Source organism: Stegodyphus dumicola, chromosome 7, assembly GCF_044657685.1.
Source record: "Stegodyphus dumicola isolate Sdum_Otavi_A_Nest chromosome 7, ASM4465768v1".
NCBI lineage: Eukaryota > Metazoa > Arthropoda > Arachnida > Araneae > Eresidae > Stegodyphus > Stegodyphus dumicola.
In genome coordinates this window covers 21,661,857-21,683,478 of record NC_140774.1, presented here as the reverse complement: position 1 = coordinate 21,683,478, position 21,622 = coordinate 21,661,857, and the positions used below count along the sequence as shown (strand labels likewise).

General features: G+C 33.1%; 2 protein-coding genes across 5 annotated transcripts in view; both read right to left on the bottom strand.

Moving 5' to 3' along the window:
* Positions 1-10,110, bottom strand: part of trc (Serine/threonine-protein kinase tricornered) — a 62,861-nt gene extending 52,751 nt beyond the window's left edge. For 2 of the 3 annotated variants that reach the window (XM_085819963.1, XM_085819966.1), the window contains exons 1-3: positions 9,983-10,110; positions 8,739-8,887; positions 747-798 (exon numbers count right to left, since the gene is read on the bottom strand). In XM_085819963.1, the coding sequence (XP_085676089.1) occupies positions 747-798; positions 8,739-8,872 (186 nt within the window). In that variant the 5' untranslated portion in view covers positions 8,873-8,887; positions 9,983-10,110. Of the gene's footprint in view, positions 1-746; positions 799-8,738; positions 8,888-9,645; positions 9,875-9,982 lie in introns of those variants that run through there. The other variant, XM_085819965.1, reaches the window with a different exon arrangement.
* Positions 1-21,622, bottom strand: part of LOC146996120 (uncharacterized) — a 408,015-nt gene that overhangs the window by 310,852 nt on the left and 75,541 nt on the right. The gene's annotated exons all lie outside the window — the stretch shown is intronic.

The window sequence follows — 21,622 nt, the reverse complement described above, 5'->3', positions numbered from 1 at the left end:
AATTATCTACCAAACCACTGTTGCATCATGACTTATATTTTGGAAAGTACCACTGCAATACAATATCAATCATTTTTTTTTTTTTTTTTTTTTTTTTTTCAAATTTTTGTTTTTGTTACCTAAACAACAGTCAATGTTTGATAGAAACTTGCAGTTTTTAGGACAAAGTTAATATAATTTCTTCCTTGTTCTTTTGTTTAGCATTTAATCATAGAAATTTTAGGACTTGAGTCAGTACTTTATCTGCCTTATGAAAAGTCGAAATGATAGTGTCTATATGAAAAGTCCATATCATCAAAATAGGCAATCTACAACATCACTCAAATGCATTTACGTGGCTATCCTGGTATGTGCATGCACACAGCAATTCAGTGCCAACTTCTCCCTTTTGAAAGTGAATTTTTGTTTTCCTTGTAAGGAATCCTGCCTGATAAAAAAGAAAATGTTGCAATTCATCAGAAATATGGCATTTAGCCAATGCAAAAGTTTGCATTTCATAATTTTGCACTTCCTAACTGATCCAATTTTACAGATCAAAATTTGTAAGCCAAACTTGAATCTGAAATGCTGTTTTTCTTTTAGTTTTTAAAAGGAAGACAGATTGCCACATGAATAGGACAACAACAGCATGTGCAAGGCGAAATCTGCGATTGACTCTCTTTGATGCAGACTTGTTAGTTACACATGTATTAAACAGAAAATAATTCCTAATAAATGCATGTATGAAATTTTGCATTCAATCTTACTTGTTCTTCACTTAATCCTTCCTCTTTCATTGTTTCCTCAAGCTTCTCATGTCTGAAAAATATGGAAGTAAATAACCAGCATATTCAAACATCAAGAAATTTTAAAAAATAACAATATATTAACACATTAAAAGTGGGAGTTGTAGTACTATGATTTATCTTGACTATAGCTTAAAGGCGGGAGTCGTAGTACTACGATTTATCACCACTGTAGCTTAAAGGCGGGAGTCGCAGTAATATGATTTATCTCGATTGAAGCTTGCGATGCGTGAATGTAGTTAGCTCATGGATTGCGCAATTTGTATTTAGTATGTTTTGTGGTTTGAAGCTGTTCGGTTGTTCAAATTCTACTTACAGTAAATTTTGAAATCCTTCAATATGGTTTCACGTGAAAATAAAGATATATATGCAGCTTTTTAAATCAAAAATTTGTTACAGTTTTACAAAATATAACATAGATAATAAAACAAATTTACTTGAAGTCTAACTTCACTAGCAGAAAAACAAAGATTCTAATTTACAAAAGCTTAATCAGACCCACTCTTACATACTCTGCTGAGACCTGGCCAATGACAGAAAAAGCTAAAAGTATGACTTCTGTCTTTGAAAGAAAAATTTTGAGAAATATTTTTGATGGCATAAAATGTAACAATAATCTGGAGGAGAAGAACTAACTCTGAACTCTAAATCTTTTAAAGAACTAGATATAGTAAAATATATAAGGATTCAGAGAATTAAATGTGCTGAATGGATGAAAATCGTGCAACTAAAAAGATCTCGGCCAGACCATTCAGCACCCGAAAAAGAGGGAGACCTAAACTTAGGTGGCTTGACTGTTTGGAAACAGGCATAAGAATTTAAAAAATAACTAATTAGATTTAATTTAGAAGTCAAACGCTGATTTTTGTTGTTTCACTTCTAAATTAATATTTGTTCGGCATGTTATTGTATCTTAACTAACTGGATGTCCATGGCTGAGGATGGAAGAGCTTGGAATTTGACTCTGAGGAAGGCAAGGGCCATCTTGGGCTGTCTGGCCATTGAAGAAGAAGAAAACAAATTAAAAATTAAAAATTTAAGCTTCCATGTGGCCATTTTCAAGTGGAAAACTATCGTATTCAAAATTCGATGGCTCTAGGTACCCCTTTTGGGAATACTAAGATAGCCAGCACTTGGCAAGGTTCCTGAAATTGCATTCGGCAACATGGGTGATAGGCGCCAAACAGTGGGAAGAGTGTTTAGGTTGCTAGCTCAAATGTCAACTAAGATAGGGAAAAGGAAAGGGATATTTTCGTTCGATATGTAGATAAATTTGTGTTAGGTGCCATGACTTTGCAGATAAATCTTTGTGCCGATGATCACGACTTTGTCAGTAGATGTTTCGAATTTGCTATTTATTTTATTACTTTCTAAGTAAATTAACTACAACTGTAATTAGAATTATATAAGAAAAATTACAAAATATGCTCTTTTTCCATACTTATGGCTCACATTATCCCATGTGCCCATATAACAGATTTCTAAATAAATCAATTTTAAAAATTTTTATAGACTTAAATAAATTACACTTCTAATTTAAAAAATTATTTTATTTTTATAGAATAAAATATACTCTTTTTCTAAATTATCACTCACATTACAGATCCCAAATTAGAATGAATTTTTTTTTAATAATCTACTTACACTGGTGTGCAAAAATTAAGGACGAAGTCGAAAAATTAGCATATCAGCTGAACGAAGAGGCAGAGCGGACAGAAAGACCAATCAGGAGATTAAGTAAGGTAATGTACGGTAGCACATGCGCAGATATGCAGGTAGACGTAATGGGGGAGTGTCTGAGTAGTATAAAGCATGTTGTCGGTGTAAGATCAGTATTTCTGGCAAAGAGATTGCATGCCGTATAGCAGTTAAAATCACACCGAGTTGCTGCCTCAGCGAGAAATGGCGAATAATCAATCTGTTAGACGACATCTGGATGCTTTTACCCGAGGTCAAATCATTGGGAAGTTGGAGGAAGGCCGCAGTGTGACAAGTGTGGCTGCAGAGTTCGGAATTGCTCACAGCATCGTTTCACGACTTTGGAGACAACTTCAAACTACAGGAACAGCTATCCGGGGGTTTAGTAGTGGTCGTCCACGAGGAACCACACCCGCAGATGACCGGTATATTCCCTTACAGGCCAGAAGAAACAGGCGGCAGACAGCGGGAGAAATTGCTAGACACACAACACAGGCGACTGGACGACCGATATCGCGTTTTACCGTGGCCAGAAGACTTCACGGTGGTGGTCTGTCTGCACGACGCCCTGTACGGTGTGTACCTCTAATGCCTGCCCATCGGAGAAGGCGTTCTCTGTGGTGCCGGGAACACCGGAATTGGAGAGACAATGAATGGGGATGAGTACTCTTTACAGATGAGAGCAGATTCAGTCTGAGTAGCGATTCTCATCGCATACTCATCTGAAGAGAGCGAGGAAGCCGCAATCATCCCTCGAACATCATTGAAAGGGACAGGTATGGAGGTGGCGGTGTTCTCGTTTGGGGAGGCATCATGCTTGGTAGTCGTACAGACCTTCACATCTTCGACGCAAGCTCAGTCAACGGGACCCGTTATTGTAACGAGATTCTTCTTCCATATGTGCGACTTTTTAGAGGCGCTATGGGTCCGCAGTTCCTTTTCATGGATGACAATGCACCATGTCATCGCACAGTAGCTGCCGAACAACTCTTAGAGAGTGAGGATATTGAATGTATGGATTGGCCGGCACGATCTCCGGATCTCAATCCCATTGAGCATGTATGGGATCTTTTAGGCAGGCGCTTGGCAGCTCGTACCTTACCACCAGTAACGATTCCGGAGCTTCGATTGGCACTGCAAGACGAATGGGCAGCAATGCCTCAACAACTCATTGACACCCTCACTCTCAGCATGGGCAGATGCTGTGAAACCTGCCTAGCAGTCGGGGGAGATCATATCCCCTATTAAAGACCGGATGTTTCTTGCTGGACACCCATCACAGGGATGTTTCGGCCTTCAGTCGCATTGCGCTCCATGCTACTTTTTCAATAACGCTTCTTTTTATCCCTCTGATTTCTCTTCCTTGCACAAAGTAAAAAGGAAGTATTGTAATCACGAAAAGTTTCAGGCAGCATATTTCAACGAAAATATCCATTTTGACCGCTTTCGAATGCAATTTAACAATGTTTTTGCGTGATATGTGTACGTAAGGACAGAATAAAAGACTCTTTTCCTCTAAAAAAATTATAAAACTGCTTTAAAATTAATTCTGAAGAGAATTTTTCGTGGCGTCTGTACGAACATACATACGTATCTCGCATAACTCAAAAACAAATAGCCTCAGAACGTTGAAATTTTGTATATAGGCCTACCATATACATGTAGATGTGCACCTCGTATTTTGGTTCCAATCGGCCGCCCCAAAAGTATATAAATGTATTTATAAATATATCCACTCTGTTACCCGGCTCAGTGTTCTCAGTTTCTTTACTCTTATATGTTTTTAAATTGTACATTTTTGCTTTAAAAATGATTGAATTATGTTGTTCTTATTTTACAGTAAAGATTTTTATGCTTTTAGTAAATCTGTATGCAATATTTTTAGAATTATCAACAATTTAAAAGTTGTTTAAGTGCCACTAAGCCTATAATTTTTTTGATGGTGGCCATTGCTTGTTTACATTTGAAACAGCAGAGTAGTGAATTTGTTGCCAATCTAGATAAATGTAGCTTCGCAACAACAAAGATAACGCCTTCATTTATTATTGCGATTTAAATCATGCTTAATCCTTTCTGGAATTTTTTCGAGGAAATAAGTGTTTAAGATTTACTTAATTTTTAATAATTAGTACTTTAATTTTTAATAATTAGTAATTTTTAAGAGATATTTTGAGTTTTTATGTATTTTTGCCTTGTCGCGAAGTGAGAACTGAATTAATTGAATGCGATAAACTCAATCGTCTGTGAAAAACTGTTTCTTTTTTGTTTTGTCTGCTTAATTTCTTTTATACATCGTTCTAGCTTTATTATAGTATTTGAATAGAACATGTGGCAATGATTAGATAATTCTTTAAATTATATAAATTTTGTGCATTCGGAGTTATAATATGAACGAAATATAATAACTGTTAAGTGAACCTAGCACCAGAGTGTCGTTGTGGTAAACAAATAGAGTGAATTTTAAAGAATGCATTTATTCTATTGTGGTTCATGCGCTGTCGGCAAAGTAGATTTAATTAAATCCAATGTGTTTAAATGAAATACAAGAAAAAATGCGTATTATTTAATATTCCGTACAAGGAAGTCATGTGGTATGCACATCAGATTTTTTTAAATTTTTGGAAATCATTTGTAATCTAACCAAAGCCTTTTCTTTAATTTTGTACATGTATAAATATAATTAGGATTATTTAGAATATGAAAAGTACTGCTGGGCTATAAATTGGGCAAAAAAAATATTTAATAATTCAGCTAACCTATATGATTAAACATTTCATGGAATAAATACAGACGAATTCAATTAACCTTCTCCTATTCTGTTTGATCTGCCTTTTTCCAAAATTTAAACAATTGCATAAGATCGTGGAAAACCACAGAAGTGCTTGTTACAAATCTTGTTTTCTTGCAGTTTGCTATTCAGGATTACTTGCAGTTTGCTATTCATGAAAACTATTTTCACACTTCAAAACAAAGGGAAGAACACTCTATTAACCTTATTAACTGAAATTGTGTGCATAAAAGAATCTGGAGTGTCCAAAATAAACCGGACTAGATGATGACTGAATAACCTGGAACTTCAAGAATATAATACTGTTGTGGAAATACATGTATATATATATATATATATATATATATATATATATATATATATATAAAACTTTCATCTTTAACTATGTGATATATACTGCATTTGCATGATCATTACCTGCATTTATATAAAGAACATGTTTTCAAACACATATAATCATTATTATGGATAATTGTTCAAATTAATGGTAAGAATTAAAAAAGAGAAGTATAAAAATTAATAATCCTGGAGTTATATATATTATAAAATAAAATATTAAGATTAAAGAAAAGGATGTTGACTAACTTAATCGCATCAATAACTAATCGTTTACAATTTTTTCTATGTGTATGGTTTACCTTCTCATTGCCAAAATGCTACACTTTGCCTTACGTGATTTTTGCCCAACAGAGCTTTCCCTTCTTATATCCTTCCCAGCACTCTGAAAATGTAATGCTGCCATTTGCTTTGTTTCCCTGAATGGCAGTCATCAATGTTGTAGCACAACGATAGGGAATGGTGACCAGAAAATATTCTTTGCTTTTACCGGCATAAACCCCCCAAATACCCCTTGTTCTGGAAGAACATGTCCAATGTTGTTTTTAATTATTGTGAAAAGTAGTTATTCCAATCTATTGTCATACTATGGCTGATTTCTAACTGAAGTTGGAAAAATTCAATTGATTCCAATACTTGACACCTTAGATTGATAAAATGGACCTTGAGAAAATGAATTGAGGAAAGAAAGACAACAGCCTTCAAACCATGTTTTGGTTCTCAATCTTTTTTTTTTTTTCTTAGCAAGAATATATGTAATATTGTCACACAGGAGCTTTATTTGAGACAGAAGTTAATTTCATTGGATGGTTTTGATAACAAAGTCGGTTAGAGTAGACTTTAAGATACCTCTTGTATTATGGAGAGTTGTTGTTTCATTTATGGTAGCCTGAGTAGTTGAATGTTATGAAAAACCTATTATGACGTAATCGGGTGCATGATTCTGGGAAATTTTGAATCATGGGATGTTTTGTAAGTGCTTTTGTGGTATGTGTTGGTTTCATTGTTTAAACGGTAGAATGACTGAATGTAGTAAGATTAATTTGAAGTTTTTGTACGATTTGGAATAAAAGGAAAAAAGAGCATTAATTGACTGGTTTGTAAATGAAGGTTTACTTAGTAGATATTATAAGTCTTCTGTATGTGGGAACGATATGCGTCTAGTCGAACATAAAAACCGTTTAGATGAATTTGAATGGGTTTGTAGAGAAAGATATTCAGATGTGGTGACGCCGACATATGGATTCGAGTTCAGATAATTTTAGGAAGTTTTTGGATGCTGTTAAGGAAGTTTTTGTGCCACAGACTAAAGACGAAACAACTTCTAAATAGGGTAAGTGGATATTTGCTTTTTGTAGTGCTTAAATGTATAACATGTTTTTCCTTTTCTATGTTATTTTATTGTTTGGTTTAAAATGTAGTTTATTGAGATTATGTATTTTTTGTTTGCCTGTATTGTAGAATTGGGTGCTCCTTTGACTTTTTAAATGAAAAGATATCAATGTGTACATGGACAAAGTGAAGGGAGTGTGCAATGCAAGTTTGTGCAATTCTTGGACTTTTTTTTAAAGTGAAAATAGATTGACGTGTACATGGATAAAGTCAAAGGAGTGCCCAATGCCATTTCTGTGCAATTCGGGGATTTTTTTTTAAGTGAAAATAGGTCGATGTGTACATGGATACCAAGTTTGTGCAATTCTTCGTCTTGTTATTTTGGCTTTGTCTAGCAGCAATTTTTGCTAGGTAAATGCAAAATTGGGTAATACATCATATTAAAAGAAAATGGAAAAAAAAAATAAATAAATAAAAAAATACTCAAAATAACAAGTAACAATATTTCAAACGAAAACTAGAAATTTCAACCTATGATATTTCACATGTTCAATTCTTGAGGTACGATATTTGACACGTTGCTGTGGCACTGTTTTCTTCTCATTTGTAACTGACGCTGCTCTAATGAAAATGAGAGCAAAAGACTAGGTTGTTATTATTTATTCTCAAGTTTTACCCCACATGAAAAATTTCCTCTGAAAATTTAGAAGTCTTAAGAATCTGTTTATCTTTAGTTTAAATTAATCAAATATTTAATGATTAATTAAACATGTTATAACTATATTAAATAAATATCAGTCAGAGAATTTCATATTTAGTTACCAATATATTTGAATAACGAAGTGTAACCAACAAAAATGTCTCTCAGGTAACAAACTAGATTTGGGATGGAAAATAAAGACGGTTTGTATTTGTTTCCTTTGCAAAATTATAATTATTTTTTATATATGTTATGAAAAAAATTTAGTAAGCAAAATTTAAGACTTATTTAAAATATTTTTTTTTTATTTTGATGATAAAAAAAGTCTCATCTACCATCTTGTTTTCAGACTATGCATTTGACACACACAATTTAAGTTTCAGAAAAGTAATAAAAGTAAAATTATGTAATAAAAGAACGGTACTTTTCCGTTTTGCCGGCGCAGGCGATAAAGTCGCCAATAATGGTACAACTGATGCCAAAGGGAATATCCTCGCTGCTAGCCTTTTACGCCCCATTTTCAAAACAAGTCGCAACCATTTCTTATCAGATTCATTGTTTCTTTAAATACTGGCATAGAATCACATAGAATTTTTAACAGATAGTCCAATTTTATGCCCTAAGATCAATCTAATGAGAATGCACTAACGAAATAAAGCACTCCGGTTTTACATAATTTCTGAGTAAGCTATTCGTACGAACTGAAATAATTCTTGCATTTAAACTTGCATTCCAAATTAAGATTTAACTTGAAATTAATGTAGATAATTACTGAGAGAATTAGATTTTTTTAGTGTAGTTTACGTGAGATGAGATCACTTGGGGTCACGTGAATCAGGATGTTGTACCATGAAAGCATAGTAAATTCTTAAATTAATGACTTTTTACAAATTTATTGTCTTTATTTATTGGCTTTTTATAAAATTTAAATGATATTAAAATGTTTATGCCTTCAAAACAAAAAATTCTTAGAACCAACATTTGTTAACATTTTATATGTGTATGCTCTGTGTTGTTGCCAATAAAGTCTGCTTGGCGAGATTTGTGCCGGCAAAACGGAAAAGTACCAAAAGAACAATTAAAATAAGTAAATACAAACCTTGTTTTTCGTTCTATATGTTGTGCAATTAAATTAGAATAATAATTTTCTAGATGAACTTTAGCTTTAATAGCCTTGTCTAATGTGTGTCCACTAAACTGAATTTGCTCCCCTTCAGTTGCAGCCATTTCCATGAGTTTTATATCAGCCTAGAAAAGAAAAAGAAAATAAGGGCACTTTAAATTTTGCATAACAAAATCATACTATAAAAAGCTATTAGCTAAAAACACTATCAAATTTAACAAAACTTTTAACTCAATTCTGAAAAGTATGCAAAAACCTACGAAAATATTTAAGAAACACTTATAAAAAGAAATACTTCCCCCTTTCCTCCCAAGAAAAATAATTGTATATAACAAGACTGAAGGATATTTTAATAAAGAGTGAAAAATATTTAAATTAAATGTAACATAAACATATTAACTTTAGAAAAAGCTATTAGCTGAAAACATTATCAAATTTACATAAGAGTTTTAACTCAATTCTGAAAGGTATATAAAATCTTAATCAAGTTTGTGATACAATGTTAAAAAGAACTACTATTTTTCTTCCCTCTTCCAAGAAAAATATTTTAATAAGACTAAAAATTGCTTCAATATTTGTTTTACTTTTTTAATACTTTAAACACTTTAATATTTAATATTTTCAACACTTTAATATTTTTTAAGCTTTACATTTAGCCAAATTACACCATATGCTGTATTTGCAATAATTCATTATCTCCAATTAATGATTTTTAAAATAAAACAGCTCCAAGCAAATAATTCTTACAATAAAAAATCTGAAAATTTTGATACATAATAAAATTTATATAAATAATTATGAAAACGAAAATTACATAAATCTTAAGCTGATATAATTTCTTACAAAATTTTTAAAACATAAAATAACAAATAATATACTCAACTGGTAATATGAAAGGAAAACCTATAACGGTAAATACTATAAAGCAACAAGAATTTAAATTCCTTAGAAATCAATTAAAAACAAAACATTCGTTCTCGAAAACACACTGTTTATAAACTATGATAAGAAAGGCGAATTCCTAACTGCACATACATCACTTAGCAACTAATATCGACGAAAGTGCTCTGCATGTACATTAATGAAATACGACTTTCGCAGAAACAATAGTCAACACTTAAGATAACGGGCGTAGACAAAACGCATTGAACTGCCACATGTATCATTTGCTCAAATTATTGACTACATAAAATAAATTTAATAGGAAGGCATGAACATACTTAATTTCAATCGACTAAAAAATATATGCTGGCAAATGTATTTCTTTAAATAGACATTTAAACATAAACATTATATGTTCGCAAAGAAAACAATAACCTTTCTAGAATTAGAATTAAGATGTGATGCCAAGACTGAAACTGAAACTTAATTTCGAAAATAACGACTAATATTTTCTTTATGTGAGCTAAGAGCTACTATTTGGTAAAATGAAAAACAGAGTTTAATTTATTTAATTAAAATCATAAAATGAGACACATCTTTGAAAAATTAAGCTATACTCTAGGTTTTCCGTGTAAAAGTCTACAGTTGAATTTGTGTACATTAGTACTTCCTATACTCTGCAATGCATCTTCATTGCTCCAGCAGAACGGCATGTTTTAAGTAAATCATTGAGCTGTAATTCAATCTCTGTGAGTTTATATTTTAAGACCACAAAGAGCCTCACTTCGGAACAACTGGATGCGCACAATCAGCCTAGGTACCAGCACTTTACGCCGATTTCCGTAAGGCAGGCGGTAGCGAGAGCGAGGGTTGTTAACCCTAACTTAGCAATAGATAGCGTTGTTAATAGTTCACCAGCAAGTAATAATTATCAGGTTAACGTCCTTTTGTAGTTAAATTAATCACTCGTAAAATGGTTGTAAAAGACAAACATTTATTTAAAGATAAATCTTAATAACCTACACGTAACGTATTCGTAAACGTACATAACATAACAAACGTACTTACTGCATCGTACCATTAAACATTTCAAACGTACATCATCTCAATGTATATTTTTAAAATTATAAATAGAACGACATCCAGAAATTAGCTGTTGCCATTTTCTCAATAAATATTTTGTCTAATAAAAATTAAATAATATACAATGCTTACATTCGACCATCCTGACTTTTCAAATGTCCTAATTGAACCAAATCTTGTCATACATTAAAACGACAAATAAACAACAACAAAAATATAATAATAGGTAGAGAAAAAATAAAATGAAATATAATTTAAAAAAATTCTCTAAGTCCTATACAAAGTTTCTATAGCGCAATGGGCCCACCAGCGGCCGAGCGGTAAAGACGCTGAACACTGGTAGTTCGGTCCGAGGTTCGAATCCCGCGAACGGGCTGGCTGCATGGGCGTTTTCGTGGTTTTCCCCATGTGTAACGTGTATACGAGCCAGTTTCCCTTAGAAAGTCCTCCACGAAAGGCATCCCTCCCCTTAGGCAGATAGCCCTAGTGTGCTTTGCCATAATTAAATACACCACTATAGCGCAATGGTTTGCGCACTGTTCGCTTGGCCTTGTTCTTCATCGTCTTCGTCATTATCGCCATCTTCTGTTTTTCTGGAAATGATGGCCTCCGAAGATCTGTTTTTAGCACGTGAATCAGCTTGGTGGGGCTTCTGACAACCCATTTTTGATCTGTAAAGTGGACAAGATCTAAGCCTTGACCGCTTGGCTGCTGTTCTTCGTCATTTGCTTCAGTATCCTTACTAGTTTCTTCTCCTTCCTTTCTACTTTGACTGCATTCAGTGTCATTCCTATGATAGTGGATTTTGCTATTAAAGCACCTTCGATAAAATCGTCTAGGATTCTAGTGATTGTCTCTTCCACCTCCTGAAACTCTTTCTTCGTTTTTTCTTTCATTTTGTTCATCTTCACTTCCATCACGTCCAACGTTTCGTGGAAGTCCTATGGATAGAAAACTACAATATTGCCTGAAGTAAGGATGACGTAATTGCCTTCGTACGGACCTTTGAGGTTGTAATTGCTGCTTATTATCCACATTCTCTTGGCTCTGACTACCATTACTTTCGTCATTCTGTCCTTGCCTTGGCATGAAATGGTGTTTAGAAAACAGTTGGCCACAGTGTCGATTTCTATTTGCAGCATAAGGACTATTTTTTACCGAAGTGCGATTCAGTTCAATCAGATTTGCAGCTTCATTCCCTTTCTCTCGAACAACTTCAAGTGCACCTAATTCACCATTTCTTACACTTCGAACAACACTTTTTGTATTGTTTTTCTTTACTGCAGTTTGATGAACGAATATATCTTCTTTAAGGTCCATTTTTATGAGATCAGTGCACCCGAGTTCTGAAATATTCAGTGAGAAGCAATCTCTGTATTCATTCGCAAAACGCACTAACTCTTGCTGGTGATCAATGTCGAGATCCGAGCCAATTTTAACTTGGCCTAAACTTATAGGAACTTTTATGTTGTTAATATTTTACGTTTTTGCTAAGTTCGAGCTCAATTCAGAATTTTCAGTATTTAAACATAGTTCAACTTCCCCTGCTCTCCCAACGCACTGATCATTTGGAGCTTAACACTTCTATCGCCAACGTTAATCACTGGTATACAAGTTTCGCCATTTTTAATTTCTAATAAACAGCCGATAGCTACGGACGGATTTTCTATCATAATTAATCCATTATCTACAGAATCTGTTTGAGAACTGACAAGACTGATTGTATTTTTCTCCAATTCATTTTCCTCAAGAGCTTTAAGGCAGACTCGATTTATTTTTTCATCAATTTGGAGGTTACTAAATAGTTCATCTTCCCTATACCCGAAGTGAAAATCTTTTTCCTATTCTAACATAAGCGATGTGAGGTAGATCAAGCCATGTCCGTCCGATGATTGGATCAACTGGCTGTGCATTATCAGGTACAAGGTATATATTTATGCCTTGGCCTTTTACATTATCAACTTCAATATCGGCTTTAATCATTCCTATAGAGGTCACTGCAGGCACCCTTTGACTTCCAATACCGTACAATTCATTCATAGCAGGTTCTGGTTTCACTTTAAGTTTCTGAGCAACTGAAGTCCTTAAGAGACAGCAAGAACTCCCCGTATCAATTAAAGCCTGTACTTCTTCAGAATTATTCAGTTTTGCTTTCTTCAAATATCTTGCTCAACAGAATGATTTTTATCATTTGAATGATTATTTTCAGCTTTAGTAACACAATTTTTAGCTTTACGACCTGTTTTATTACATCTTCGGCATGTTACTACTGGTTTGGGCAGCGGACAGTCCCTTGAGATGTGTCCAAAATTTTTGGTTCACCTTTTTCATTATGTGTGATACCGTAGGGGGTTTTTCTTTTCGTTGATTGTAGCAACTGGACCATCTTTAAAGTAGTTTCGTTTGTCGTAAGACCCTTCTTTACGCGGTTGTTTATTGTTGAAAGTTGACTTCAAGGTATTATAATCATCTAGTTTTTCAACTAAATCAATTGGTGAAATCAACTCAGACCATATGTCAATAAAATGATCTTTTACTTCTGGAGACACTCTACGTTTTATCTGATCCGCTACAATAAGGTCGCTAAGTTTCTCAAAAGTATCTACTTTAATTCCGCTTATCCATTCATTAAAAAAAAATTTTTAACTCATACGCAAAATTCTTCCATGTGTTTCCTACACTCTTATTGTGCGTAAAAAATTTTTGGCGAAATTTTTCAGGTGTCATCTCGTACCGTTTTAATAAGATCCTTTTAACTTCTTTATAATCGTTTGCAATCTCATCGGTTTCTCTGACGATTAACTGAGCAATATCATACGGCAGTAAGCCAAACAAATGAGTAACCTATGTATTTTCTGGTATTTCAACTTGGTTAGCCAAACGTTCAAACATGATTAAATATAAACTGATATCATTCTCGTCAGGTTTAAATTTTTGCATCAAACGATGAAGCTCTAACTTTGGATTCATGTGCGTTCCACTAGCAATTTCATTAGGGCCAGAGTTTCAGTGGCGTAGCTAGGGTGGGGCAAGGGGGGACATCTGTCCCCGGGCGCAGTATCCAAGGGGCGCCAAACGGATCTGATGAAATTGCAGAATGAAATGTTTTCCGTTCTTGGAACACAGAAAGGGGCGCCAAATCTTCAGTTGTCCCTGGGCGCTGAAAACCTAGCTACGCCTCTGCAGAGTTTATAGATCTACTTTCTGCTTCAATACGTAGTTTTTGCAGTTCAAATTCCATTTCATACTTTCGTTTTCGTTCCTCATATTCTTCTTTTCGCCTACGTTCTTCATCTTGACGTTTTCGTTCTTCAATTTCTTCTTTTCGCCTACGTTCTTCAATTCCTTCTTTTCGCCTACGTTCTTCAATTTCTTCTTTTCGCCTACGTACTTCAATTTCTTCTTTTCGCCGGTGCTACTTTGGTAGACGGTTGCACGGATTTTGGCGATTTTGTTTTGGCGAGCGATACGGTAAACCCATTGCTGGACAAGTTATTTATGGTAACCGATACTTTGTTGTCATTTTATTTAAAAAATAATGCTTTTAATTATACATAAACTCCGTGTTTTAAATATTATTTATGACTTCAAAATAATAAAAATGAATTTAATTTTGCATTTTTATTTGAAATAAAAATTTTATTGTTTATGATATTTTATGGAATTTTGTGTTGTGAATGATGTAATGAATGACGTCACATTATTTTAAAAGTAATTGGTTTTAATATCTATAAATTTAATCTAATGTTTTAAACATTACTTATGGCTGTTAAATATTAAAATACAATTTAATTTTGCAATTTTTTAAATATGATTTTGTTAAGAATGATTATTTAAATAATTTTAATTCTGTGCGTGATGTAATCAGCTCCCTGATTGGTTACTGAATATTTGTGCATTGTCGCGCCATTTTAAAATTTTATTATTCATCTCTTCGAATTCCTCAGACAAAGCGAATGGATGTCTCCGTTTCAAAGATAAACGTTGTTATTGGTAATTACCAAGAATTATTGGTATCGGCATAAAAAAATTGCCGTTTGAGACCTTATTTTGGCCAACCTGTATTTCCTAATCAAAGATTTATTTATTGTTACAAGGGTCAAAGGAAATTTATTAAAAATTTTTGGAGAAAACCTCGCTAACTGCTTCTTCAATGAAGTACGAGAGATGGGGATAACAGATGAAGGTCGTTTTTTCTTTCTGGTACTTATCAATATACTTAAGGTTGTAAGGATCTTAAGTTTTACCAACGTTTATTTTATTTTAAATCTTTACTATCACTTCTTATTTTCTACTTCCGGCCAGAATTATAAGCGTTAACGTATTTATGCAAAGTTTGTCTGGCGAGCGCCAAGTATTTAAGTTGTGGCTTTTTGCCAAGTGAGAGAGAGGAAGCAGTTAGTCGAAGCAGGCCGCTTACCTTAGAAGTTTTACTCAGTTGCTGGTTGCCATCCAGGCCAGAGTTTTAATCCTCTTGATAACTTTAAACGTATTGTAGTGTTCACAGTTCTCTGTACTACATACGGCTTCCTGTTAATATAAGGCCAATCTTCCACGTTTATTATTTCAAAGTTAAGAGTTTAGTTTTATCTTTATATTCTTACGTTTAGACCACAAGTAGTGGGTCTTTGTATTCCGAAGTACGGAAGTTATTGTAAATAGAGAAAAATAAAGGGTTTTGTATACCCTTCTTGTGTATCCTGTCTACTTCCCACAGTTATTGAACATAGCTTTAGTAAGCTCTCTGTTCCGAGTCAGGTCCTTGCATGTTCCCGAAGAAAGTAAGACGGAACATTGAACCTGATAAGGTAAAATGCTTAAAAAAAATGTAAGTACATATTTTTCTTTTACTTTATTATTGTATACTTCAATTTTTATTAAAAAATTAATACACTTTTTTTCAAAAATTCCTGAGATATTTATTGCCACATATGTTTTAATGTTAAATAATTATATCCTATAAAACATATTTTAAAGGATTTGAATTTAAGTAATTTAAAAATTTAATTCTTTTAAACGTTTGTTAATGTTTTTAATTCAATATTCAATTTAAGTAATATTTTATTCCAATTAAAGGCTAAATCGCAGAATAGGCTGCATCAGTCGATGCTGTGTTTACTTCTCTTATGCTTGGACACGCCTTTTTATGACGTAATATTGGTTACGCCTCTTCTTAAAAACAAGTTATAAGTATGCTATAGCTTCGTATTTAAAGAAAACTTAAATTATATTTTAACTGAGTTGAAATGGTAGGTTTATAATGTTCTGCGTGAGATTTTTTAAATTATAAATCTACTTTTGTGTGTTGTGTGGTAGTGTTAGCATTTAATGGAACGAATTATCTCTCACAAATGTATTATTAAGATACCAAACGATCCTTAGCAAACGATTAAAAATATTGAATGCATGAATTAAAAATTATAACCGTAACTTCTGAAAATACAGAAAAGAATTCTTTTGCTTAAAGAATGTTTTGATTATTGATGAGTGTGTCTAATTCGGTGCTTACTGCGGAATGGATGAGTATCTGAATCTGGATTTTTTTAATCAGTTGGAGCGAAGAGGCAAAAAGAGCGCTATTGAGTGGTGTATGGAGAAAAGTTTGATTGCAATATCGTGTAAGTGCCCAATTTGTGGACCAAATATGAAACTAGTAGAGAGACGGTTTTGAGACGTATAGACGATTTTGAGTGGTGCACAATGTCGAGTTTGTGCAATTCTGGGATGTTTTTTGAAGTGAAAATAGATCGATATGCACATGCGCAAAGCCAATGTGGTGAGCGATGCCGAGTTTGTGCAATTCTGGGATGTTTTTTTAAGTGAAAATAGATCGATGTGCACATGGGCAAAGCCAGTGTGGTGCGCAATGCCAAGGTTGTGCAATTCTGGGACTTTTTAAGTGAAAATAGATCGATGTTTACATGGGCAAAGCCAATGTGTGCGCAATGCCCAGTTTGTGCAATTCTGGGATTGTTTTTGAAGTGAGAATAGATCGATGTGCACATGGGCAAAGCCAATCTGGTGCGCAATGCCGAGGTTGTGCAATGCTGGGATGTTTTTTAAAGTGAAAATAGATCGATGTGCACATGGGCAAGCAAATGTGTTGCGCAATGCCGAGGTTGTGCGCGATGCCGAGTTTGTGCTATTCTGGGATGATTTTTGAAGTGAAAATTGATCGATGTGCACATGGGCAAAGCCAATGTGGTGCGCAATGCCGAGGCTGTGCAATTCTGGGATGTTTTTTGAAGTGAAAATAGATCGATGTGCACATGAGCAAAGCCAATGTGGTGCGCAATGCCAAAGTTGTGCGCGATTCGTTTATTTCGTTTTATTCGTCTATTTCGTTCATTGCGCACCACATTGGGCAAATGTGGTGCGCAATGCCGAGGTTGTGCGCGATGCCGAGTTTGTGCAACTCTGGGATTTTTTTTAAGTAAAAATAAATCGATGTGCACATGGTCAAAGTCAATGTGTTGCGCAATGCTGAGTTTGATCAATTCTCTGATTTTTTTTTAAGTGAAAATAGATGGATGAGCACATGGACACCGAGTTTGTGGAATTCTTTGATGTTTTTCGAGCGAATACTGATCGTTGTGTAGAAGAGAAAACGAGGTTGTGTGTGATGCCGAGCAGTAATGTAACTTTATTTATGTGCAATGTTTAACATATCGTTAGTGTATTTTAAATTTGTATTGTTGTTTTAATTGTGAATTATATTTAAGACGTCATTTTTAATTTAAATTGTATTTTTAATTTTTTGGCTTTGATATGTTTATAACGCTTTCCGACTTACGACATATATCGATAGCCCGACGATCTACTCCACAGTAGCAAAATTGTTAACTTTAACTCTTGAAGTAACGTTTACCTCATATTTTAATAAGTAGTGTTTGGTATCGTAATTGCGTTTGGTATCGTAATTGCACTTAATAATATGAGTTCATTGATAATATGTGTGTGTGTGCGTATGTGAAGCATTGCTTAGTGTTCCAAGTTTGTAGTATTTATTTTATTATATTATTTTCTTTCATTCTGAGAAATTAGATTTTTTTATTTATTAATGCGTAGAATTCTAGCATGCCTACACAGAATATGGAGTGATTTAGAAATTTTAGAAACTGATATGAAAGCTGTGTAATGATGTTCATATGCAATAAAAATATTCTTTTTTATTAATGTAAAGTTTAAAATTTTTAGAAATAATGAAAATTGTCTAATTATTGGTATGTAAGGAATTATGTCGTTACGTAGCAAGAAGGTAATTTGTAAAAATGATAAAATTGAAATGTTCCACAATATGAATTTAAATTTAAAAAAATATTTTATTTGTATAAATAAAAAAATTAATAAAAATAATAATAATAAAAATAATAATAATAATTTAATAAAAATCTTTGAAAATATTGAAGCTCTACAAGTATTAGAGACTGCGACGTTGTTTATCGTTTTAATAATTGGTAAAATTCGCTTACTGTATCATGGTAATTTTAAATATAAACAATTTATTATACTTATTATCAGTAACGCCTAAGATTAAATGTTATAAATGTAAATTAAAAGTAAAGAATTTGATATTAATTTACAATAATAAACAATTTATTATTGTTATTTTTAAGAGAACATAGAAAGTACACGTAGTGTAAATGCGAGACTACCATGGACCTTATAAGAAATAGACTAACCCAGTGGGCGGGGCGTGCGTCACACACATGTCGGGAAGAGAGAGTAGGGACGATTTAGTTTATCGTAACATTGAAACACATGGCGTTTGTATCACATAACTCTTTTTAATTATTAAATGTGATACGTTGTATAAATGATGAGGTAATAAAAATCACAGTTTTTGCTAATAAGATTTTATATATCTCATGAAACCACTTTTTAGTGCATTTTGAGTATTTTTTTTTTTATTGCATTTTGAGCATAAGAGTAATTCTTGTCTAAACATCATTACTTTGATAAAACAGAAAAACTCTAAACAAAAAATTTATGAATTTACTTTTTCCTACAAATGCTACATGATGCTATGAAACAAATAAGGTAAAATTAAACAAGATTTGGTAATTTTTTTTTTTTTTAAATTTTATAAACATTTTCAGGCAGTAGTAGCAAATATTTATCATTTCAAATGTTTATAGAAACCAAGGATTGTTTTATTTATTTTTTCTGTTTTCAAAATTATTATGGTATTAAAAGATGATCATTTATGACAATATTAATAACTCATAAAATTCGGAGCATAAACTTTTCTGAGTGTAATGAAAAATTTTAAAAAAAAATCCGCAGTAAATAAAAAAATCTTATGCGGGACTAGAAATAAATTAAAAAAATAATTACTATAAAATACAAGATATTATATGTCCAATCTTAATTTTTTTAATGCGCCTAAAGTAACCTTGTAATTTTATATACCTGTAAATACTTTAAGCAGAATGACTATACATCCATAAATACATATGTATGAAAGTAAACAATTTAGGATATTTGTTGCATTGAAAAATTCGCTTACTTCACTTTTTATTTCAAATATTTGTGAAAACAAGATTATATCTATTTATCTATTAATGTAAATACACACACCTATATATATATAAAGAGAGAGAGAGGAAGAGAAACAGATAATATGATTTATTGATGCTTAAATAAAATTAATTTAGTAAATCTGCTTCGAATATTTTCTCTCTGTTTAGATTCATTGTAACATGCAACTGCATGATGCATTCTGATTTTTAAATATTGAAATATCACTGCTTTAATTAATTTAATCAGGTGGTTTTTATCTGGCTCATCATCATAAATATGGTCTTGAAGAGAAGGAAATATATGTGTTCCTACGCTTTTTAAGACTTTTAGAGTCATGAAATTTATAATATTTTTTTAATTCAATTTAAACTCCTTTTCAGTCTGCCTAAAAATTATTTCTGCATTTTTGCAGATCATTTGGACGTCACTGGAAGGAGAAGTCAAACCTTTATATCCAGATTTATAATATTTGAAACCTAGCAAACCATCATATGGTTCTGTTGAAACTAAAGCTGAGAAACAGATATTACATTTTACTTTATAAGCTAAGCTTTTAACAACAAAACCAGCTATATAAGATGTATACTTTTCGTTCTTAAATATTCTTATTTTTGATTAGTTATAATGCTAGGAATTAAAATTTACCTATAATTTAAAAAAGCAGCAAAAAATTATAAATTTTAAAGAAAAACTTTCAAAAATTCATTTTTAGGCAGTTTAGTATTTAGCTATAGTTTAGTATTAGTTATAGTTTTAGTAATTGTAAGAGAAAATTGCTTGATTGAATTTTTCTGTTAGTTCAGATTTAAAATATTATTTTCTAAAAGAAGAAGTTGCAAATTCGCTTACATCATAGGAAAAGCTAAAAATATATACAAGCCTGAAAGCATGCAACAGCTTTATAATTATTTAGAACGTTAATTATGCTTGAACAACATGCTAAGTATTTAAAAAGCAATCTCAGTGTCAAAAATAAAAATATTTAAAAATTCTTACTTGTGAAATGAGGCACTACCACCAGCTTTTTCGTGACAATTGTACGCGTTGCAATAGCCAACCATGGAAGTCGTCCCTACTCCTCCGGATGTGATCAAGGTGACAGCCAGGAACGCGCTAGACAAGGGAGAAAACGCAATTGGGTTAGTCTATTTCTTATAAGGTCCATGGAGACTACATTGTGACGTCATCATTCGAGGGGTGGACGCCATAGGAGAAGGTTCGTCGCTGATATTGTGCCTGCCTCCGGTCCTGTATCACGTGTACGCCCTGCCTGATCGTTTGCGAGTGTTGCGGAGTGCGACCACGTGCTAATTACTATCCGCTTGCATCAGCATTTTTAAATGCTAATCCTTGGTTAGTATTTTTTATAAAAGCCTGGTTGCTTTTATTATTTTATTATTTTGACTTATTTTAGGATTTTTATATTTTTTATGCCTTTTCTTGCGAATTAGCCTAATTGCTGGTACGAGTGATACCGCGCTTTATTGCTACTGATTTTCGGCGCTATTATTTAGCGTAATTATTTCTGTATTATAAATTAATACATCAGATTTTAAAGTAATTGCGTGCGCGTAATTTTAATTTTTGGATTTTGGTCGCTGTGTCTGCTTAGTTACCCCCAGGCTCACGCTGTCAGGTGTGAGATAGGGGCCTAGTAGACTTTCGCCCGCCCATCCGTCTGCCGGAACACCGTCGAGTGGGTCCGGTTCCGGGGCGCGGGACTCTGGATTGCTGTTTTGGGCGCAGGATTGCTTGGTTTTGGACTGCGATATGGATACGATTTTGGAAGCCGTGAGGATTCAAATAAAAGAACTTGAGACTATTCGCCTGCAAAATGGCACTTTCACAGATACAGAAAGTAAGATGCATAACTTCTTACTGAGCATGTTCGATATGCTAGTCGTAGTTAATAATCAATTAACACAACAGGATTTGATTAAAACACAACAAAACACGTCACATGAAAGTAAATCGGAAACTGATAGGGATAGAAGCCCTCTTAAAATACATAATAATTTCGATTCACTAAAGGAAATTTCTCTGGATCAACCCACGAGTTCGGACGAAGATCTTCCTAAAACTAAAGGTGACCAAACTGTCAGAAAACGTACACAAAGACCCAATGCTAAGAAAATTAAGATTGGTAGTCCTACTAAAAGTACTCCACAAAAACCACTAAATCAGGAAGGAAATTCTGTCACACTAGCTACACTAGTAGCAGCCAATGAAAACACAAACACACGAAATAATGAAAGCATGGATACTACACAACCAGATAATGATAACTCCACTGCCACAAGTAATCCAAAGCAAAATAATAAAAACTCCAAAATTCCCCCAATTACGTTAAGAGAAAACTTACTGAAATGGAG